Below are 15,559 nucleotides of genomic sequence, written 5' to 3' on the forward strand. Positions count from 1 at the left end.
GGAAAAGAAAACCAGGCGACAAGTCCCATGGCCAGCCGTCCGGATATCGTGGTCGTCGCGAAAACGTGAGTATGTGCAAAGGGAAAAAAAATAAAGAGAAAACGCTCATGCTCCTGGAGCATAAGACCTTGGCGAATAACCGGGAGAGATGCCGACGATGTTTTGCAATTGGAAGTCTGAACTTGTGCCTCAACCTCTAAACTCCGAAACTGATTCAGAGCTTAGAATTTATGCCTGAGGCCGCGGTGCACGTTGTCCGTTATACCCATTGCGCTGGCCGCCACCACGGCGCTGGCCTACGTAGCCACCACGTCCTCTATATCCGCCGCGGCCGCCGTGCGGGGCGTTTCCGCGAGGAGCGTTCGGGTCCAGTTCCTGGGGCTGTCCCTGCTGGGGTTGCTGGGGTTGCTGCGGATGCGGGGATTGCTGAGGAGGTCCCCTGTTTGCTGGAGCATTGGAAATGGGCCGAGGAATGCTCTCCGGGGACTCGTAGACGTAGAGCTTCTTCTCGATGGTCTGGGGAATCGGCTGAATCTCGGTGCCGAGCTCCTGCTCAATCTTGTAGAGGTTGAAGCGGTCGTCCCAGTTGATCAAGTTGATGGCCAAACCCAGATGGCCAAAACGACCAGAACGACCGATACGGTGGAGGTACGTCTCGGCATTCTTGGGGAAATCGAAGTTGATGACGACATTGACGGCCTGAATATCGATACCGCGGGTGAGAAGATCGGAACAAACCAAGTTGCGGCACACGCCGTTCCTGAAGTCGTGGAAGACACGGTTACGGGCGTGCTGAAGCATCTTGGCGTGAGAGTAGAAGCACGAGTAGCCAAGTTCGGTGATTTTCTTGGCAAGAAGCTCGACGCGATTGGTCGAGTTGCAGAAAATGATGGACTGGTTAATCTGGAGCTTGTTGAAGAGCGTGTTCAAGCAGTGGACCTTCTGCTTCTCCTCAACGAAGGCGTAGTACTGTGTGATACCGCGAAGGGTAAGTTCGTCCATCAGGTTGATTTCGTACGGTTGATTCATGTGTTTGTCCTACGCCACCTGTTAAAAACCGAAGGGTCGACTACGTCGACTGGACGAGGAAAGTCTTCGCGTACCTTGAAGCTCTTCACGACAATGGGGAAAGTTGCAGAAAAGAGCATGACCTGGCGATCTTTGGGGTGGAAGGCCAGTAGCTGTTCAATGACGGGAGTGAATTCGGGGGAAAGAAGCTTGTCAGCCTCATCCATAACGAAGGTGGGACAAGACGACAGATCGGCCACGCCCTTGCTGGCCAGATCCAATATCCTACCCGGCGTACCCACAATGATGTGGACCGGCTCACTCAAACGGATGATGTCGTCCTTGAGGCCTGTGCCTCCGGTGGTGACCATGACATTGATGCCCAGGTGCTTGCCCAGGGTCTTGCAGACCTGCGAGGTCTGGAGAGCGAGCTCTCTCGTCGGCACCAAGATCAGGGCCTGAGTCTTGGTGCTCTTGGGGTTAATGCGCTCGAGAGTTGGAATAGCGAAGGCGGCCGTCTTGCCGGTGCCGTTCTTGGCGCGGGCCAGAATGTCACGGCCAGTCAAGGCGACGGGAATAGTCTCTTCTTGGATGGGCGACGGCTTCTCGAAGCCAGCCTCGAAGATGCCCATCATCAGCTCTCTCTTAATGTAGAAATCCTCGAACTCCAAGCCCTTGGTTGCCGTGACATCTTCGGTCTGTACTCTGTTGTCCTTCGGGGGTGCGTGGAGGCCGTTCTTCCAGTCGGCCGACGACTCGTTCAGGCTCGCCGCAGCGAGCTGGTTCGTGATGTCTGCTGCCATTGGGTGAGGCGGGCGGGTTCGGTGGTGGGGCGAGGAGGTAAAGGCGTGGTCGGGTCAGCCCGGCTGGTGGCAGAGGGCAGGTGTCGCGCGGGGTTGGAGCTCAAGGGAGTCGATTTAGGGCACGTGGCTGCTGGCGTGCAAGTCGGCGTCGGCAAGGGCGATGGCGCGGATTGCGGGAGGGATGAGCGCGCGAAGGAGGGCGGATGTCGATGTCGGGGTGAGAGGCGACTCGGCAGCGCGGTGGGAGCGTAGTGGCGGAGCTGTACCTAGGCGAGGCTCGCAGTCACGGAGGAGCTGTCGCGAGGATGTGTGTGGTGAGCACGGAAAGACCTGCAGTAGCGCGGGGCAGGTGCGAGAGCGGACGCAAAGAAGAGGAGGAGGGTGAGATTGGGCGCAAGCGCGTGGGCGTGTAGGAGTGTGTCGGGTGGAGGTGCGGGCAGGGCAGAGGGTGTGATGAAGAGGCAAGGCAGGTTTGGTCTTGCCTCAGAAGCTCAGACGTCCCCCGCCCCCATTGGTGTAATGCAGGCCCGTCGCGCTGTCATTGGTGTTATTTCGCGAACGGCCCATGACTCAGCCGCACGCATTCCAAGCTCTGGCTGCGCCCTCATTCCCATCTCCACCTCCACCAACCTTCTTGCGACCGCGTCAATGTTCCTCCGCCCAGGTCTGTTCCGTGCGGTCAGGATGCCGCCAGCGAAGGCGCAGCTCTATGCTGCCTCTGCCCGCCGCTTCTACAGTTCCTTCCAGTCGGCGGGCCAGGCGTCATCCGAGCGCTTGCTCTATGGCGCCCTTGGGCTTAACACTGCCGTCTTCGTCGCCTGGAAATACGCGGACAGAACCATACCCTTCGAGATCAAAAGTGAACAGATCGACCTCAGCAAGGCCCGTGTTCTCCAAGCCTTGTCGACCAATTTCTTTTTCAAAGACGAAGACCTGCACACCGGCCGATGGTGGACCGCCATCACTCACGCCTTCTCGCATGCCAGCATACCGCATTTCATTTTCAACATGGTAGCGCTCAAAACCTTTGGCGACGCCGTCATCTCATTCCTGCCTGGCATACGCCCTCTCAGCTTCGCAACCCTCTACCTTGGTGCCGCTATTGCTGGCTCTGTGGGATGGTCTGCCCAGCGGAAACAAAGCGAATCCCCGAGACAAGTAGCCGGCGCTGCTGGAGCTAGTGGTGCTATTTCGGGCCTGGCCGCGACTGCTGCCCTGATTGCCCCCAATGCGAGGTGGCAATTGATGTTCATACCTATAGGCATCCCGGCTTGGGCAATCTTCTCCGCCTACATTGCCTACAGCGCCTTCTACATGAACGACCCGAACAGCGGGATTGGCCACAGCAGTCACCTCGGCGGTGCCGCCTTTGGCGCTGTTTACTATCTGCTGGTCCTGCGCCGCCTTCGCTTCCCTTTCCGGCGTTGAGGTGCTACCTCGCTCAGCACACCTGTATCACCAGCAAATATCCTCTCTCGCTTAGATCAAGGGAAAAAAAATTGAAAATGAAAACATAAACGAGCTGCTTGTGTTTCTAGCACGGATCCTTGGAAAAAAACAATAAAATCCAGTGCTACCACGTTTTCAAATCACGTGCAACGTAGGATGAGTCCTTCCTACTTGCTATGTGACGCTAATATTCCTCGAATATATTCACGCTCTAACCATAGCGCTTTAGTAAAATGATGAGTATTCTTCCTTCGTAGAGCTGCAAACGTCATGCCGAGAATCGCGCATCTAGCCCACTTCCTGTATCAAGTCCTTCAGCACGCCTTCCTCCGCGAGCATTCTCAACCACGTCTGGATCACGGGACCATAATCGTGTCTCCGGCTTTCTGCTTTCTGCCTGTCCGCAGCGGCAGTGGTTTCTTCGTCCCTGATCGCAGCTCTCAAGCCAGCCTGGTCGGTGACGGCTCTCTGCCGTAAGTCAATCAATGTAGTGGTGTCGTCGTCCGCATTAATCTTTTTTTCAGTCGCTTCGGGAATCTTGGCCTGAAGGATGTCTGCAATGGTGATCGAGTGCTCGGAGGAAGGACCCGTGATGACGGAATCACCGTCACCATCTTCAGTTACCGCAAAAGCCCTCCACTCTGGGTTGATCTGGGAAAGGCGGTCTTCGTATGCGCAGATCAACTTGATGTTTTGGGCCAGAGATTGACGATGGTCCATAAGAGGATCCCGCACGAGCGCAAGGAGACCGAACTCGATCTGACCTTCTTCATACTGAGCCATGCGCGCCTCAAGGTTGGGTGCGATGACTTCCAGCCAATCAACGCCTTCCACCTTTTCCAGCTTCTGAGGTTGCCGGTCAAGCCCATCAAGCTTCCATACTTCTCCAGCAATCGGCATGAAGGCGATGAAATGGAATGCGGCATCTGCGTTCTTGGATTTCTTGTTGGACGATGCCGACTTCGACTTATTCGTTGCGTCGTGCTGCATCTGGAGGTCAATGTTCATCATGTCGATTTTCCTGGAAAGTTGTCAATATGATCTGTGGAATGTAAACACTCTGGGGATCCGCACCTGGCGAACGAGTTGTGAATGCTCTTCACGAAGTCGTAGTGCACAATCTGGTCTCCACGGGCGGCTGGTGTGAAAGTTTCGGTAAATTCCTTGAAGCTCCGCAGGTTGTCTCCAAGCTCGACACGGGGAATGTTCATGATGATATTGAGCAAAGCAACAGTGGCGCAGGCGTTGCCGGTAGTCTGGTTTGCGAACCACACATGATCCGGGCAAGTGCTTTCCTGCTGGATGAAGTCGTCCTCGACGTAGCGAAAGAGGAATATGAGACCGTGTACGGGCTTTCTGGCGCTGGAATAAGCTGCTGCACTGCTGCACTGCTGCACTGCTGCACTGCTGCACTGCTCGTCACGTGCAGGGGCTACTTACGGGAGCATAGCCAGCAGAGCTTCATCCAGACCAAAGACCTCCTGGACCTTGACACCCTCGACGCCAAATTCCTGAATCATGACATTGAAGAAAGCCTGAGTGCGATCAGCGGAATGCAAGTTGAAGTGACGCAGTATGAGCCCGTACAGGGTCGTTTTCGATCTCACAGAATCCCTGCCATTTGCATTTGTCCTCGGTGGTAGCTGCGACGGAAGCATCGTTGGGGAAGACTCGGTCCTTCTGCTCTGGGAGCCCGTTGGATGTGCCGTTGGTGTCCTTGACCTTCCTCCGCTTTGACGCACGGGTCGTCATGGTCGCGGGGCTGGCGAGGCGCAGGCGATTCAGGTGCGGGTGAGGTGAGGGTTGAAGGGTGCGGAGGATGGCGGATGGTAGGCAGCCGAAGGCAGCATCCTGAGTGGGCACTATTCGCTCGAGCTTGGCGAAGGGTGCAACGATCGGGGCGGGTGGGCGCGCATGGTGAGGGTGACGGAGCTTGGACGGAGCTCAGCCCTACGGCGCGTCGAGAGACAGGCGAGCTCGGGGCAAGACGCGAACAGTTTTCGGACAGCGCAGACGCATCAACACCAAACACTGCACCGCGCCTCCAACCCAGACGACCTCAAGCCCCCATTCCCTGGCTCCGCCCTCCGCGTGTCCGTGGATGCTCGCCCCAGTGGATTGGACTCCCCGCCACGGCATGAGATGAGCGCGACTCCTCGCCTGCGCTACGGCGCATATCCCCAAACGCCCGACACAGCTCAGAGAGCTCCAGCACCCGATGGCACTCCCGACGCCAAGCCCATGCGCGTGCGCGCCCCCCTCACCGACATCAACATCATGAACAAGAACCCGGCCAACGACGGCACCGCCCCGCTTGTGTCGACCGACGTCATCCCCGCCCCGACACAGCGCCTCTATGCCTTCTTTCTCTACGGCGCTCTGCTGGCCTGGCGGGCGTACGATTTTATAAACCTGCACAATGAAGAGGCGGACTCGTTATGGCTGTTCATGAAGTGGGTCATGATAGACGGGCTCTTCCTGTTCGGCCTGCCCGTGTTGAGAATACCGTGGCTGGAGTGGTCCACACCCACCATGGTCTTTCTGTTCCTCGTACACGCCTTGGTCGACGGCATGCTCATGTTTAGGATCGGGGTAAGCCGGGGATCATGCCATCTTTGAACGGCGCGTGCTTACGTGGATTAGATACCAATCACGTCCTTCTTCACTGGCCTTTTTAAGCTGGTCTACGACCGCGAATTGGCTATCGAGGAACACAACGTGGACCCGTGGACCGTCCTACACAACGAGTCGCTTATCTTGGGTAAACAGGTCATTCACATTCTTCCGGAGGGGTACGTCTCACCTTGCGACTTCAAATGCTTTCTCTAACGATTGGTAGTTCCGCCGTGCTCAACCCAAACCAGGATTCCTTTTGCCTGGGCGGCTCAACCAAGGATATCAAAATTCCTATCCAGATCAACCAGACCACCCCCATGCTCATCGAAATCCTGCGCTTCGACCTCGACAACGGCGGTAACGAGACCATTTCCCTATCGCAGAAGCAGGTCAAGAATCTTGTGAAGGAAGCAAAAAAGGCCAAGAAGACGCATTTGCCGGAGGAGCCTTTGCTGCTGCATCACAGCGTCAAGAAATCGGGTTACTACAAGCTCAGCAGGGTCATTGACGAATCTAAGCTCGAAGTTCAAACGCGGGTGTTGTCGGAAGCAATGGTGGTTTCCTGCCCAGAGGCGCGCATCAAGCCCAGCAGCAAAACCCGCTGCAAGGGTGAATCCGCGGACATCGGGATTGTCGTTTCTGGCACCCCGCCACTCCAGCTCAAGTACCGCAGAATGGTGGAAGGAAGGGAACGTGAAGCCAAGAGTGAATTCCTTCAGCCGGACGATTACGTTTCGCCTCTTTCTCGCAACCACATCTACGACGCTTTGGTCCGGAGCGGACCGGTTGACGTATCCTGGGCAAGCGCCCATTCCATTGAGGTTTCGCTCAGTGATGGCCTTTCGCAGTCCGGTCTCTGGTCTTACTATGTGGACGAGGTCTCTGACGCTTTGGGCAACGTTGTCAAATATACACCCGAGCTCGAGGAGGGAGAAGTTCCCAAATTGGATGAAAAGCTGCACCGCAACTTTTATGTCTATGAGCGGCCGACGATCAACCTGCACGGCTGCGACTCCCAGCATCCACTTCGGGTCGCCAAGGGTCAGAAGGTTTCCCTCCCCATCCGCTTCTCTTCGACGGCCGCGAACCGGGAAGCCTTGTCGGACTCGCCTCACACCATCGAGTACATGTTTACTGCAGAAAACGAACTGTCCTCCGATGGGGAACACACCTCTGCAAACCGGACTAAGATCGAGGTCATCAAGTCTGCAAACCAGAAGATCCCGATCCAGAAGAGTGGTCTCTACACAATCAAGTCCGTTTCTACGGACAACTGTGCAGGAGACGTTGAGGAACCTGCCTCTTGTCTTCTCCTGAATCCTCCGGAGCCCGATCTGGACATCGCCAGTGCTCCGATCTTCGACAAGTGCGCCAACAGGCCTCTGGGATTGCGGGTGAACCTCGACCTTATTGGTACTCCGCCTTTCAGGGTCATGTACTCCATGCGCAAGAAGGGCGAAAAGGCTGAGCAAGCAATGTACACGGACGTTACGGGACTCAGGGGCCAGGTGGACATCATGCCTCCAGAGGCCGGTCATTACACGTACTCTTTCACAAGCGTCAGCGACGATGTTTACAAGGGTCATTCACTGAAGCACAAGAACCTCGTGCTGGAGCAGGACGTCAAACCGTCGGCTTCCGCACACTTTATTTACGCGCCTGCCAAGACCGAGGCCTGTATCGACGAGCCTGTCACGTTTGGCGTCAAGATGCAAGGAGAGGGACCATGGACTCTCGAATACGAGCTTGTGCACGCACGCAAGAGGATCAAGAGGGAGATCGCTGGTATTGAGACTGAGACTTTCACCATCACCACGGAGCCTCTCGACCAGGGTGGTGAATACACGCTGGCTCTCGCAAGTGTCACAGATGCTGTTGGCTGTAAGGAATTCCTGAAGGAAGAGGCCAAGATTAGCGTTCGCCACGAGCGCCCCAAGGGTTACTTCGGCCAGATCGAAGGCAGGCGTAGCCTGCGCACTTTGGAGGGCGCGAGAGTGCAGCTTCCTATGCGTCTCACTGGAAAGGCGCCGTGGCATGTCAAGTACAAGAACGCAGAGAACCCCGACGACCACGTCCACGCGACGACGCTCAACAACGCCAACGATTTCCTCGACGTCAACGGCAAGGGCTTGTACGAGCTGCTCGACGTTCGCGATGCAATCTGCCCTGGTTCAGTTGACCCCGCTGCGAAGATCTTTGAGGTCAGCTTGATCCCCAGACCGACTCTCAGGATCCCTGAGAGCACCACGGTCACGTTCGATGGAAGCAAGTACATCAGGCAGGAAATTTGCGAAGGCGACCAAGACAGCCTCGATGTCGCTCTCACCGGCAGCCCACCATACACCATCAGGTACGAGCACCACGCTCCCGGCTCTGGCTACCAAGTCAAGGCTATCAACGCGGCACTTAATATCGCCTCCGTTTCAATGGACACCTCCAAACCGGGCGTTCACCAGTACAAGTTCACTGAGCTGGCGGACAATAACTACGATCACAACCCGAGGATGTTCCAGCAGCTCAAGGTGGACCAGTTGGTCAACCCTCGCCCGACCGCCAAATTCAAGACCCCCGGCAAGACGTACAGCTACTGCAACACCGAAGAGGATGGCGAGGAAGTCATTCCGATCGAGTTCACCGGCCTTCCTCCATTCCATCTGGAAGTCGACCTGAAGCACGCAGGCTCCAGCAAGGCCGAGACGTTGTCATTCCCGAACATTCCCGCCACGACGCACAACATCAGGATCCCCCATCGCCACCTTCACCTAGGCATGTCCAGCCTCACCATTCGCAAGGTCCGCGACGCGCGCGGCTGCCGCAACAAGCCGGCCCTCTCGTCGGCCAGCCGCGACGCGCCGCGGGTGCAAATCGCGGTGCACAACGCGCCGGCGATCGCACCGCTCGACACGCGCACCGACTTCTGCGTCGGCGACCGCCTCTCGTACGCGCTCTCGGGCGCGGTGCCGTTCTCGGTCCTGTACACGTTCAACGGCGCGACGCTCAAGGCCATCTCGCAGGGCACGACGTTCCGCCGGCTGGCGGAGAAGCCGGGCGCATTCGCCATCACGGGCGTCACCGACAGCGCCAGCCAGTGCCGCGCCAACACGCACCTCGCTGCGACCATCCACGAGATGCCATCCGTGCGCGTGTCGCGCGGCAAGGAGACGCGCGTCGACATCCACGAGGGCGGCGAGGCAGAGATCCTCTTCGAGTTCGGCGGCACCCCGCCCTTCGAATTCACGTACACGCGCTCCACGAACGCACGGCCCGGTCAGCGCAGCAGGGTGCTCGAGACAAGGAGTCTGACTAGCAACGAGTACAGCATGCGCATCACGTCGAGCGAGGAGGGTACGTACGAAGTTATCAGTATTAGGGATGCGTGGTGTAGTTTCAGTAAGAATCCGGACGGCGGTGCGGGTAGTGGTGGGTATGTCGAGGACTACTATGTCGTGGGGAGCGGGAGTGGGCAGAGGGCGGTCAAGGGCGGGAAGGGGCAGAAGAAGTTAGGGTATTAGAGTGAGGAAGAAAGAGAGGTTTGGGGTTCGTTCTTGAAATGATTGGGGCCCCACCGTGTATGTCTATGTTATGATAGCGGGGAGTGCGATAACGGCTGGCTGGTTCGAAGAGCGGAGAGGAGTAGCATTGATGGGCGTTTCTCTTTCTTTTTTTTATTCTTGTCTACTTAAGAAGAGATTTTTTCTTCTCTTCTTTTGGAGAGTCAATTTCCGTGGATGAATGGGTAAAATAAGTGGCGATTTGGATCTTCTGCGCAGACGAAGAGATGGCGAGAATGAACATGATCATGCATGAAAGTACGCGTGGTTTTTTTTTTCTTGTGGGGAAACGTGGCATTTAATATACGTTCATTCGCCCTAATGGGATCGTAGCGGTTGACACAGGAGTTGCGACCGTTTAAAGCCATCACAAGTCTTTGGAATAATTAGCACTTTACTTATGTGAGTAGTGGGTAGTGGAATTCTGTGAAGTGTCTATAGATGCTGCGACTTTCGCTTATTATACATGTATACGGGAGGTTGTATCATCTGCGGAATACGAAGAAACGGAATTATCGCCCTAAATGACTTTTGACTGCATTGATTGAGGCTGCTGAGACTTTTTTTTCTGGACACCTAGAGCTTTTCCGTCGTAAATTTCTTCTAGCCGGGCGTTGGGACTTGAGACGCGCTACGGAGAACGGTACCTGGGCGCATGCATCTTAGCGGCACCGTAGAACACTTCATATTAACGCTGAAGAGCTGGCCGAGCGGCTACAAAGACAAAGGGTCCAGGATCGTTACCACTGGTAAGGGAAGGGGTTCAATAGATTTCGGGCTCTCCTATAGTGACGAAAAATGAATAGAGGCCAGAAATCAAGCTATTAGTGCCGCTCGCTTCCCAGTAATCTTATTGAGAGTGACGTTTAAGGCAAGAGATAGCCATAAGGGAAAAGGCATCGAGTTTGGCGAAAATCGCCGCGTGTTGATTGCAACTTTGGTAGAGGATGAGCGAAGGTATAAGGGTCTGGATGGTACCAAATAAAGCGCGCCTGACGAGTACCATTTGTTGGACTATAGGCTGCTGCCGCGCGTTTGCAGACTTTTGCAAAGGGTCCACTTCTACCCAACATATTATATTATAAAAGGTCAAATAAGACCTCAGTCTCAGCCTCTCCGTTTCATTCAACTTCACTGTCGTCCTCTGCTATCTTGCAGTCTTGCACCTGCATTGCAACCCTCGTTCTACCTCACTTCCCCACTCACACTCAAGTCACTTCACGAACATCATGGATGATATTCGGAGATCGCGCTGGATGCCACTAGTCTGGCAACAGCTCTATGAAACGTACGGGGATTTGGGTGTCATGCACACCATGACTGGGCAATACCCCGAGCCTGTCTGGTGGTCACCGTACATACCACCCAATATCGCGGCCCCCAGAGAGGCAAGACAGAATCACCCCATGCTCTATTACCCCCAGCAGCCGGACCAACGAGCCCTCCATCCCGAGCGGTTATACACCGCTCCATTTGAGGCCCATCACCAGCACCTCTTACAACCGCAGCCTCCTCGCCATCTCATCGATCTCCCAGCCCAGTACATAGGCCGCAACAACCACAACAACCACCGCCACAACCACCGCCACAACCACCGCAACGACATGTGCGACATCTGCTTCGACACGCACGCGCGCGACGCCCTCATCTCCCCGCCGGGCTGCCTCCACAAGTGGTGCCACCGCTGCCTCGACCGAGTCATCAAAAACGCCTGCCAGCCGGGCACGTCCGCCTTCCCGCCGCGCTGCTGCGGCGTCGAGGTCTTCGGCGGCGACGCGCGCGTCCGCGGCGCCATCTCGCTGCTCACGCTCGCGGCGTACAACCGCCGCCAGGAGGAGGAAGAAACGCCGCCCAGGGAGCGCACGTACTGCCACCGGCGGGAGTGCAGGCAGCACATCCGGGCGTCCGCGGTGAAGACGGTGGGCGAGGGCGAGGACGAGCAGAGGTGCGGCACGTGCGAGGCGTGTGGGGGGAAGACGTGCATGTGGTGCAGGGACGAGGATCATCCGGGGCGGGCGTGCCCAGGGAGGCGCAGAGACGAGGGAGGGAGGCAAGCCGTGTTGATGGCTGCGGAGAGGAATGGGTGGAAGACGTGTTGGAAGTGTGGGGTCTTGGTGGAGAAGACGGGAGGGTGTACGTTTGTGATGTGAGTTTTTCTTTGCTTTTTTTTTTTTTAATATCTTCTTTCCCTTGACTTTTCCCCTCCTTCCCTCCCTCCCTACCACCTCCCCTCTCTCTCTCTCTCTTTCCGACTGCTTGGGGATACGACAACGCAACTTGTCGCTAACTGTTGTTTAAAATTGTAAACAGATGCCGATGCGGCGCGGACATCTGCTACGGATGCGGTAAGGCCTGGGATAAGTGTGGCAACCCAGCCCATAAAGGTTATCATTGAGGTTATGAGATAGGGTTCGGCAGGTAAGAGATCAACGGTCCTGCTCCCATTCATGAAAATGAAACGTTAACAACAATTCACTTCTGAAGGGCAATGAACCAAGTGTCAATGGAGAATAGGACCAGCAGAGCAGCGGTCCGATTTCCAACATCCTGAGGGCTTCTGGAATAAAGAAAGAAAAGGGTGCAGCGGCATGTACATGCAGAAGCGTTGGTCTTGATGGTAGAGTTGTGAAAAGGTGTCTCTAATTCACACACACGTACACTCAAAGTTCCCCTGGCGGAGCAATAGTCAGTGTTAGCAGTATTTTCCCCGCTGTTACGGCATGCTTTCAACGATGGGCGGCTCATGGTCTTTGGATACGGAAGCGGAACAGGTCATAAATGATTCTATTTAAATCCCCCAAAAAACCTTCCAAGGCGGTGGAAAAAGTTGTTCGTATGAATGGGGCGACGCGGTATCTGTGGCTGTGGGTTGGGCGGTTGTGGATTCTGCTGCCTCTCAAGCCGAAACAGCGCTCCGCTCCACAATGCGCAACTGCAGGTCTTCCAATATATACCACAGATGTAACAGAATTCAGCACCGCAGCGGCAGCTGTTGGTTGCAGGAATCAGCTTCCACAGGCCTCGATTGAGAAATGGTCAACTCACCGTATGTGATTACAGCCACCGCGCAGTTCCACAAGACGATGACATTGGTAGCACCGTTGCCATCTCTGAGCGGTCGCCGTGCGTTGTAGCAGCTGTGTCGCCTCGTCCTTCGGACAGACTCCCTTATGGCTGGATTCTTTGCATATAGTGCAAGTTCCACGAGAACAACCGGGGCAGACGCCAATATTGTTCACAATCTTCGGTGGAGGAATCCAAGCAGAGCAGGTCGGAGCATGGCAGTACGTCCTGTTCGGCGTCTCCAGCTCTAGCCTCTTTCTTTGGAACCGTCGAACTGTCCGTCGTGGAAGGAACCCACGCACGCCATCCAACGGGATGGGCTGTCGACAGCACCGTGGCGGGAACACGCTCTCATCGGTCATGGAAAGGCGGAAAAGTTGGTCCAGGCAGTCGCGGCAGTATTGGTGGTGACAATGCGGCACTGCGGTCACGTCGGAGACTTCCTTGTCCTCCAGACACGCCCCGCAGCGACGTTTGGTAGCGGTGCACAGCTCGTGGCTCTTGCCTTTGGCCGTGGCAGTAGTGTTGATCATTGCTTCGAACTGCAGCTGCAGGGCCAGTTCCTCGGGCTGGTTGTCCGTGGCGCCGATGATGAGAGGGTAGAGTTGCCGTTGCAGCGAGGGTGGCGCCGCGTTGGGTGATGGCGATGCCGCTGCGAAGTTTTCAGATTTGGTGAGCCTGCGTTGGTGCCGCGAGTAGACAATAGGAAGCGTGCTGGGATGTGATTCAACCGTGGGACTTGCAGGGGGGATGTACCAACCCGTCCAACTCTACAGCCGTTAGGCTAGTAAGCTGGTTTTGATGGGAGCGATCTGTCATGTTGGCAAGATAGCAGCCATCCCCTGTTCTCAGCCTAGCCGCAAATTCGCCAACTTGCTGTTGCTTTCTGGCCTGCATACTTCTTTGGACTCGATCACTCTTCTGTAACCTGCCGTGAGTGAGCTCTTGTGTCTATGAATTCGCCTGACAACAATTAACCATCACCCCAGTCTGGCTTCTCTACAAATAATGTAATCATATGTTCAAACATTCCTCGTTCTATTCGTATCGTACCTTCTATGTAACCCAACCAAGCCAAGCCAAGCCACGCAACGCATCATCATCACGCAAACAGACACCACTATGCACTCGCCCACGTGATGACGAGCTTCACATCGTGATCACCCGTGTAGACAGCGCCCTGCGTAGTCCCGGACGGCACCGAGTCAGCATAGAAAGCCGTGTTGCCGTCGTACGCCAAATCGCCGTCGACGGCCGTGAAGACGGTGGCGTCCCCAACGCCCGAGCCGCAGGTAAGCTGACCGCCGTCGACGATTCCGCAGTTACCCTTGCTGCTGGACAGCGTGAAGCCATCGCCACTAGCCGAGGCAGTGAAGGTCGCGCAAGTGCCGGTCGTGTACCACGCGCCGGCCGAGATGATGCAGCCCTTCTGCGCGCCGTCGACGGCGACCTTGAGGTTCCCCTTGCCGGAGAAGGAGCCGGTGCTGGTAGGGGCGGCGGTGGACGTAGTCTTCGTAGCCGTAGCCGTGGTCGTGGTCGACGTGCTGCCGCCGCCGGAGCTCTTGGGGTAGTACTTGACGCCGCTGCTCGGGCAGCTGGACTTGGTGCCGTCGGGCTCGGCGGCGACGAACTCGCCGCTTTGAACCGAGCCGCGAACGTTGTAGTGGTACCAGACCTCGTTGAAGGCACCGCTCTTGCAGCCGATCGTCACCTCTTGGCCGTGCTTCGCCTTGAGCGCGGCCTGGATCTCCGCCGAGGTGTATGTCTTGGAGGACGAGGGCGTGATGCCCGCGGCAGAGAGCCACTACAAACGCCTTTGTTAACTGCTGCCATGTTCTGTCCTTCAAGATACACAACTAACCTCGTAGGTTGGCAGAGTCTTGAACAGGGAGACGGCCCTGTCAAAGAAATCGGGCACTTCCTGGGTCGCATCATAGTCGGTATAGCACGACGGCTCTAGCGTCGAGATACAGGTGCCATGCTTGCTCCACTCGTGCTCCCAGAAAGTCTCGTCGTCTCCGCTGTAATCCTTCCAGTACGTTTGCATGTACGAAAGCGTGTCGGTGTCGTCGAATGCCTTCAGGATATCGGTGATGTTCGTATAAGCTCGCGAGGAGTCGCAGGACGCGTCGTACGTGCCGTCGCAACGGTCAGGCCTGTATCACCCCCCAAACAGTAAGCTTCCCGTTTCGTCTCAAAGCCACAAAAGCTCCGCCAGAAGACGGGCAGACATACCACAGACCGTGCAAGGTCCACGAATCGACGGGGCCCGTCACCGGCTGGGTGTCCCAGAACTGGGTCAACAGGAGCTGGCCGCCGGGGGCGTTGAAGCAGCACAGGTCCGTCTGGGCGGTGGTGTTCTGGCACGACAGGGCGCCGTCGGCCGAGCAGCTCTTGGAGGTGCCCGCATGCGCCGACGAAGCCGAGCCCAGCAGGACCTGGGCGCCGCCGAGGGCAAGCTTGGAAACGGTGCGGAGCGAGGGGAGCGAGGAAGCCATGGTTTCGCCGAGCTGCTGCGGTATCCGCGGAGCTTCCTCAGCGGCGGCGCGGGCCGCATTATATAGGGCTTGGGCAGACATCTGGGCAGCTTCGTGTTCAACGTAGGCGGGACAGGGTTTCGCGCGTTTCCGATGCGATGCTGCTGTGTTTCCCTGGCCGAGGGCGGAGTACGTAACGAGATTGGAAGCGGGCGTTCGGGAAGATAGGGCAGTAGGGAGCGATGCGGCAGGTGGTTAGGAGGCGGTCTATGGGATCTGCCCGCCAGTCATTGGGGCGGACAGGACCCGTGACGCCTGACGTCGCTCCCGCTCATCAGGTACGCGGCCAATCAGCTTGCCGGGACCGGGAACGACGGCCCCGGGGCCCTGGTGCGCAGAGATGACAGGACAGATCGGCAGGGCATGGCGATGTTGCGAAACGGCGAAGAACTCGGGCTTGCCGACGGCTTGCGGGCTTGGGGAGAGAGAGTCGGCGCAGAGTGACGGCGGACCCGTAATCGCTTCTGCGCGTCAGCACCTGCTTGATCGAGCGCCGAGCCCGGCGATCTCCCGCGCCGGCAGAGCTTGATTG

General features: G+C 56.8%; 6 protein-coding genes across 6 annotated transcripts; 3 read left to right on the forward strand and 3 right to left on the reverse strand.

Annotated features, from left to right (window-relative positions):
* Positions 1–228: 228 nt before the first annotated feature.
* BKCO1_14000111 (atp-dependent rna helicase dhh1) lies at positions 229–1,811 on the reverse strand (the record flags this gene model as incomplete). The annotated part of the gene is made up of 2 exons (XM_020271020.1): positions 229–1,038; positions 1,104–1,811. 2 exons carry the CDS (start codon positions 1,809–1,811, stop codon positions 229–231), a joined length of 1,518 nt encoding a protein of 505 aa, XP_020132238.1.
* A 648-nt stretch (positions 1,812–2,459) lies between these two features.
* BKCO1_14000112 (protease) lies at positions 2,460–3,239 on the forward strand (the record flags this gene model as incomplete). The annotated part of the gene is made up of 1 exon (XM_020271021.1): positions 2,460–3,239. The coding sequence occupies one exon, from the start codon at positions 2,460–2,462 to the stop codon at positions 3,237–3,239; it is 780 nt and encodes a 259-aa protein (XP_020132129.1).
* A 309-nt stretch (positions 3,240–3,548) lies between these two features.
* Positions 3,549–5,012, reverse strand: BKCO1_14000113 (ubiquitin carboxyl-terminal hydrolase; the record flags this gene model as incomplete). Its single annotated transcript, XM_020271022.1, has 4 exons — positions 3,549–4,281; positions 4,335–4,616; positions 4,701–4,795; positions 4,848–5,012. 4 exons carry the CDS (start codon positions 5,010–5,012, stop codon positions 3,549–3,551), a joined length of 1,275 nt encoding a protein of 424 aa, XP_020132240.1.
* Positions 5,013–5,174: 162 nt separating this feature from the next.
* Positions 5,175–9,388, forward strand: BKCO1_14000114 (nucleoporin pom152; the record flags this gene model as incomplete). The annotated part of the gene is made up of 3 exons (XM_020271023.1): positions 5,175–5,852; positions 5,904–6,052; positions 6,100–9,388. 3 exons carry the CDS (start codon positions 5,175–5,177, stop codon positions 9,386–9,388), a joined length of 4,116 nt encoding a protein of 1,371 aa, XP_020132242.1.
* A 1,445-nt stretch (positions 9,389–10,833) lies between these two features.
* BKCO1_14000115 (ibr domain-containing protein) lies at positions 10,834–11,577 on the forward strand (the record flags this gene model as incomplete). The annotated part of the gene is made up of 1 exon (XM_020271024.1): positions 10,834–11,577. One exon carries the CDS (start codon positions 10,834–10,836, stop codon positions 11,575–11,577), a length of 744 nt encoding a protein of 247 aa, XP_020132241.1.
* A 2,033-nt stretch (positions 11,578–13,610) lies between these two features.
* On the reverse strand, positions 13,611–15,069 carry BKCO1_14000116 (ribonuclease t2; the record flags this gene model as incomplete). Its single annotated transcript, XM_020271025.1, has 3 exons — positions 13,611–14,294; positions 14,352–14,646; positions 14,726–15,069. 3 exons carry the CDS (start codon positions 15,067–15,069, stop codon positions 13,611–13,613), a joined length of 1,323 nt encoding a protein of 440 aa, XP_020132244.1.
* Between the last annotated feature and the right edge of the window lie 490 nt (positions 15,070–15,559).

The sequence above is a fragment of the Diplodia corticola genome (assembly GCF_001883845.1).
Source record: "Diplodia corticola strain CBS 112549 chromosome Unknown scaffold14, whole genome shotgun sequence".
NCBI classification, from domain to species: Eukaryota; Fungi; Ascomycota; class Dothideomycetes; order Botryosphaeriales; family Botryosphaeriaceae; genus Diplodia; species Diplodia corticola.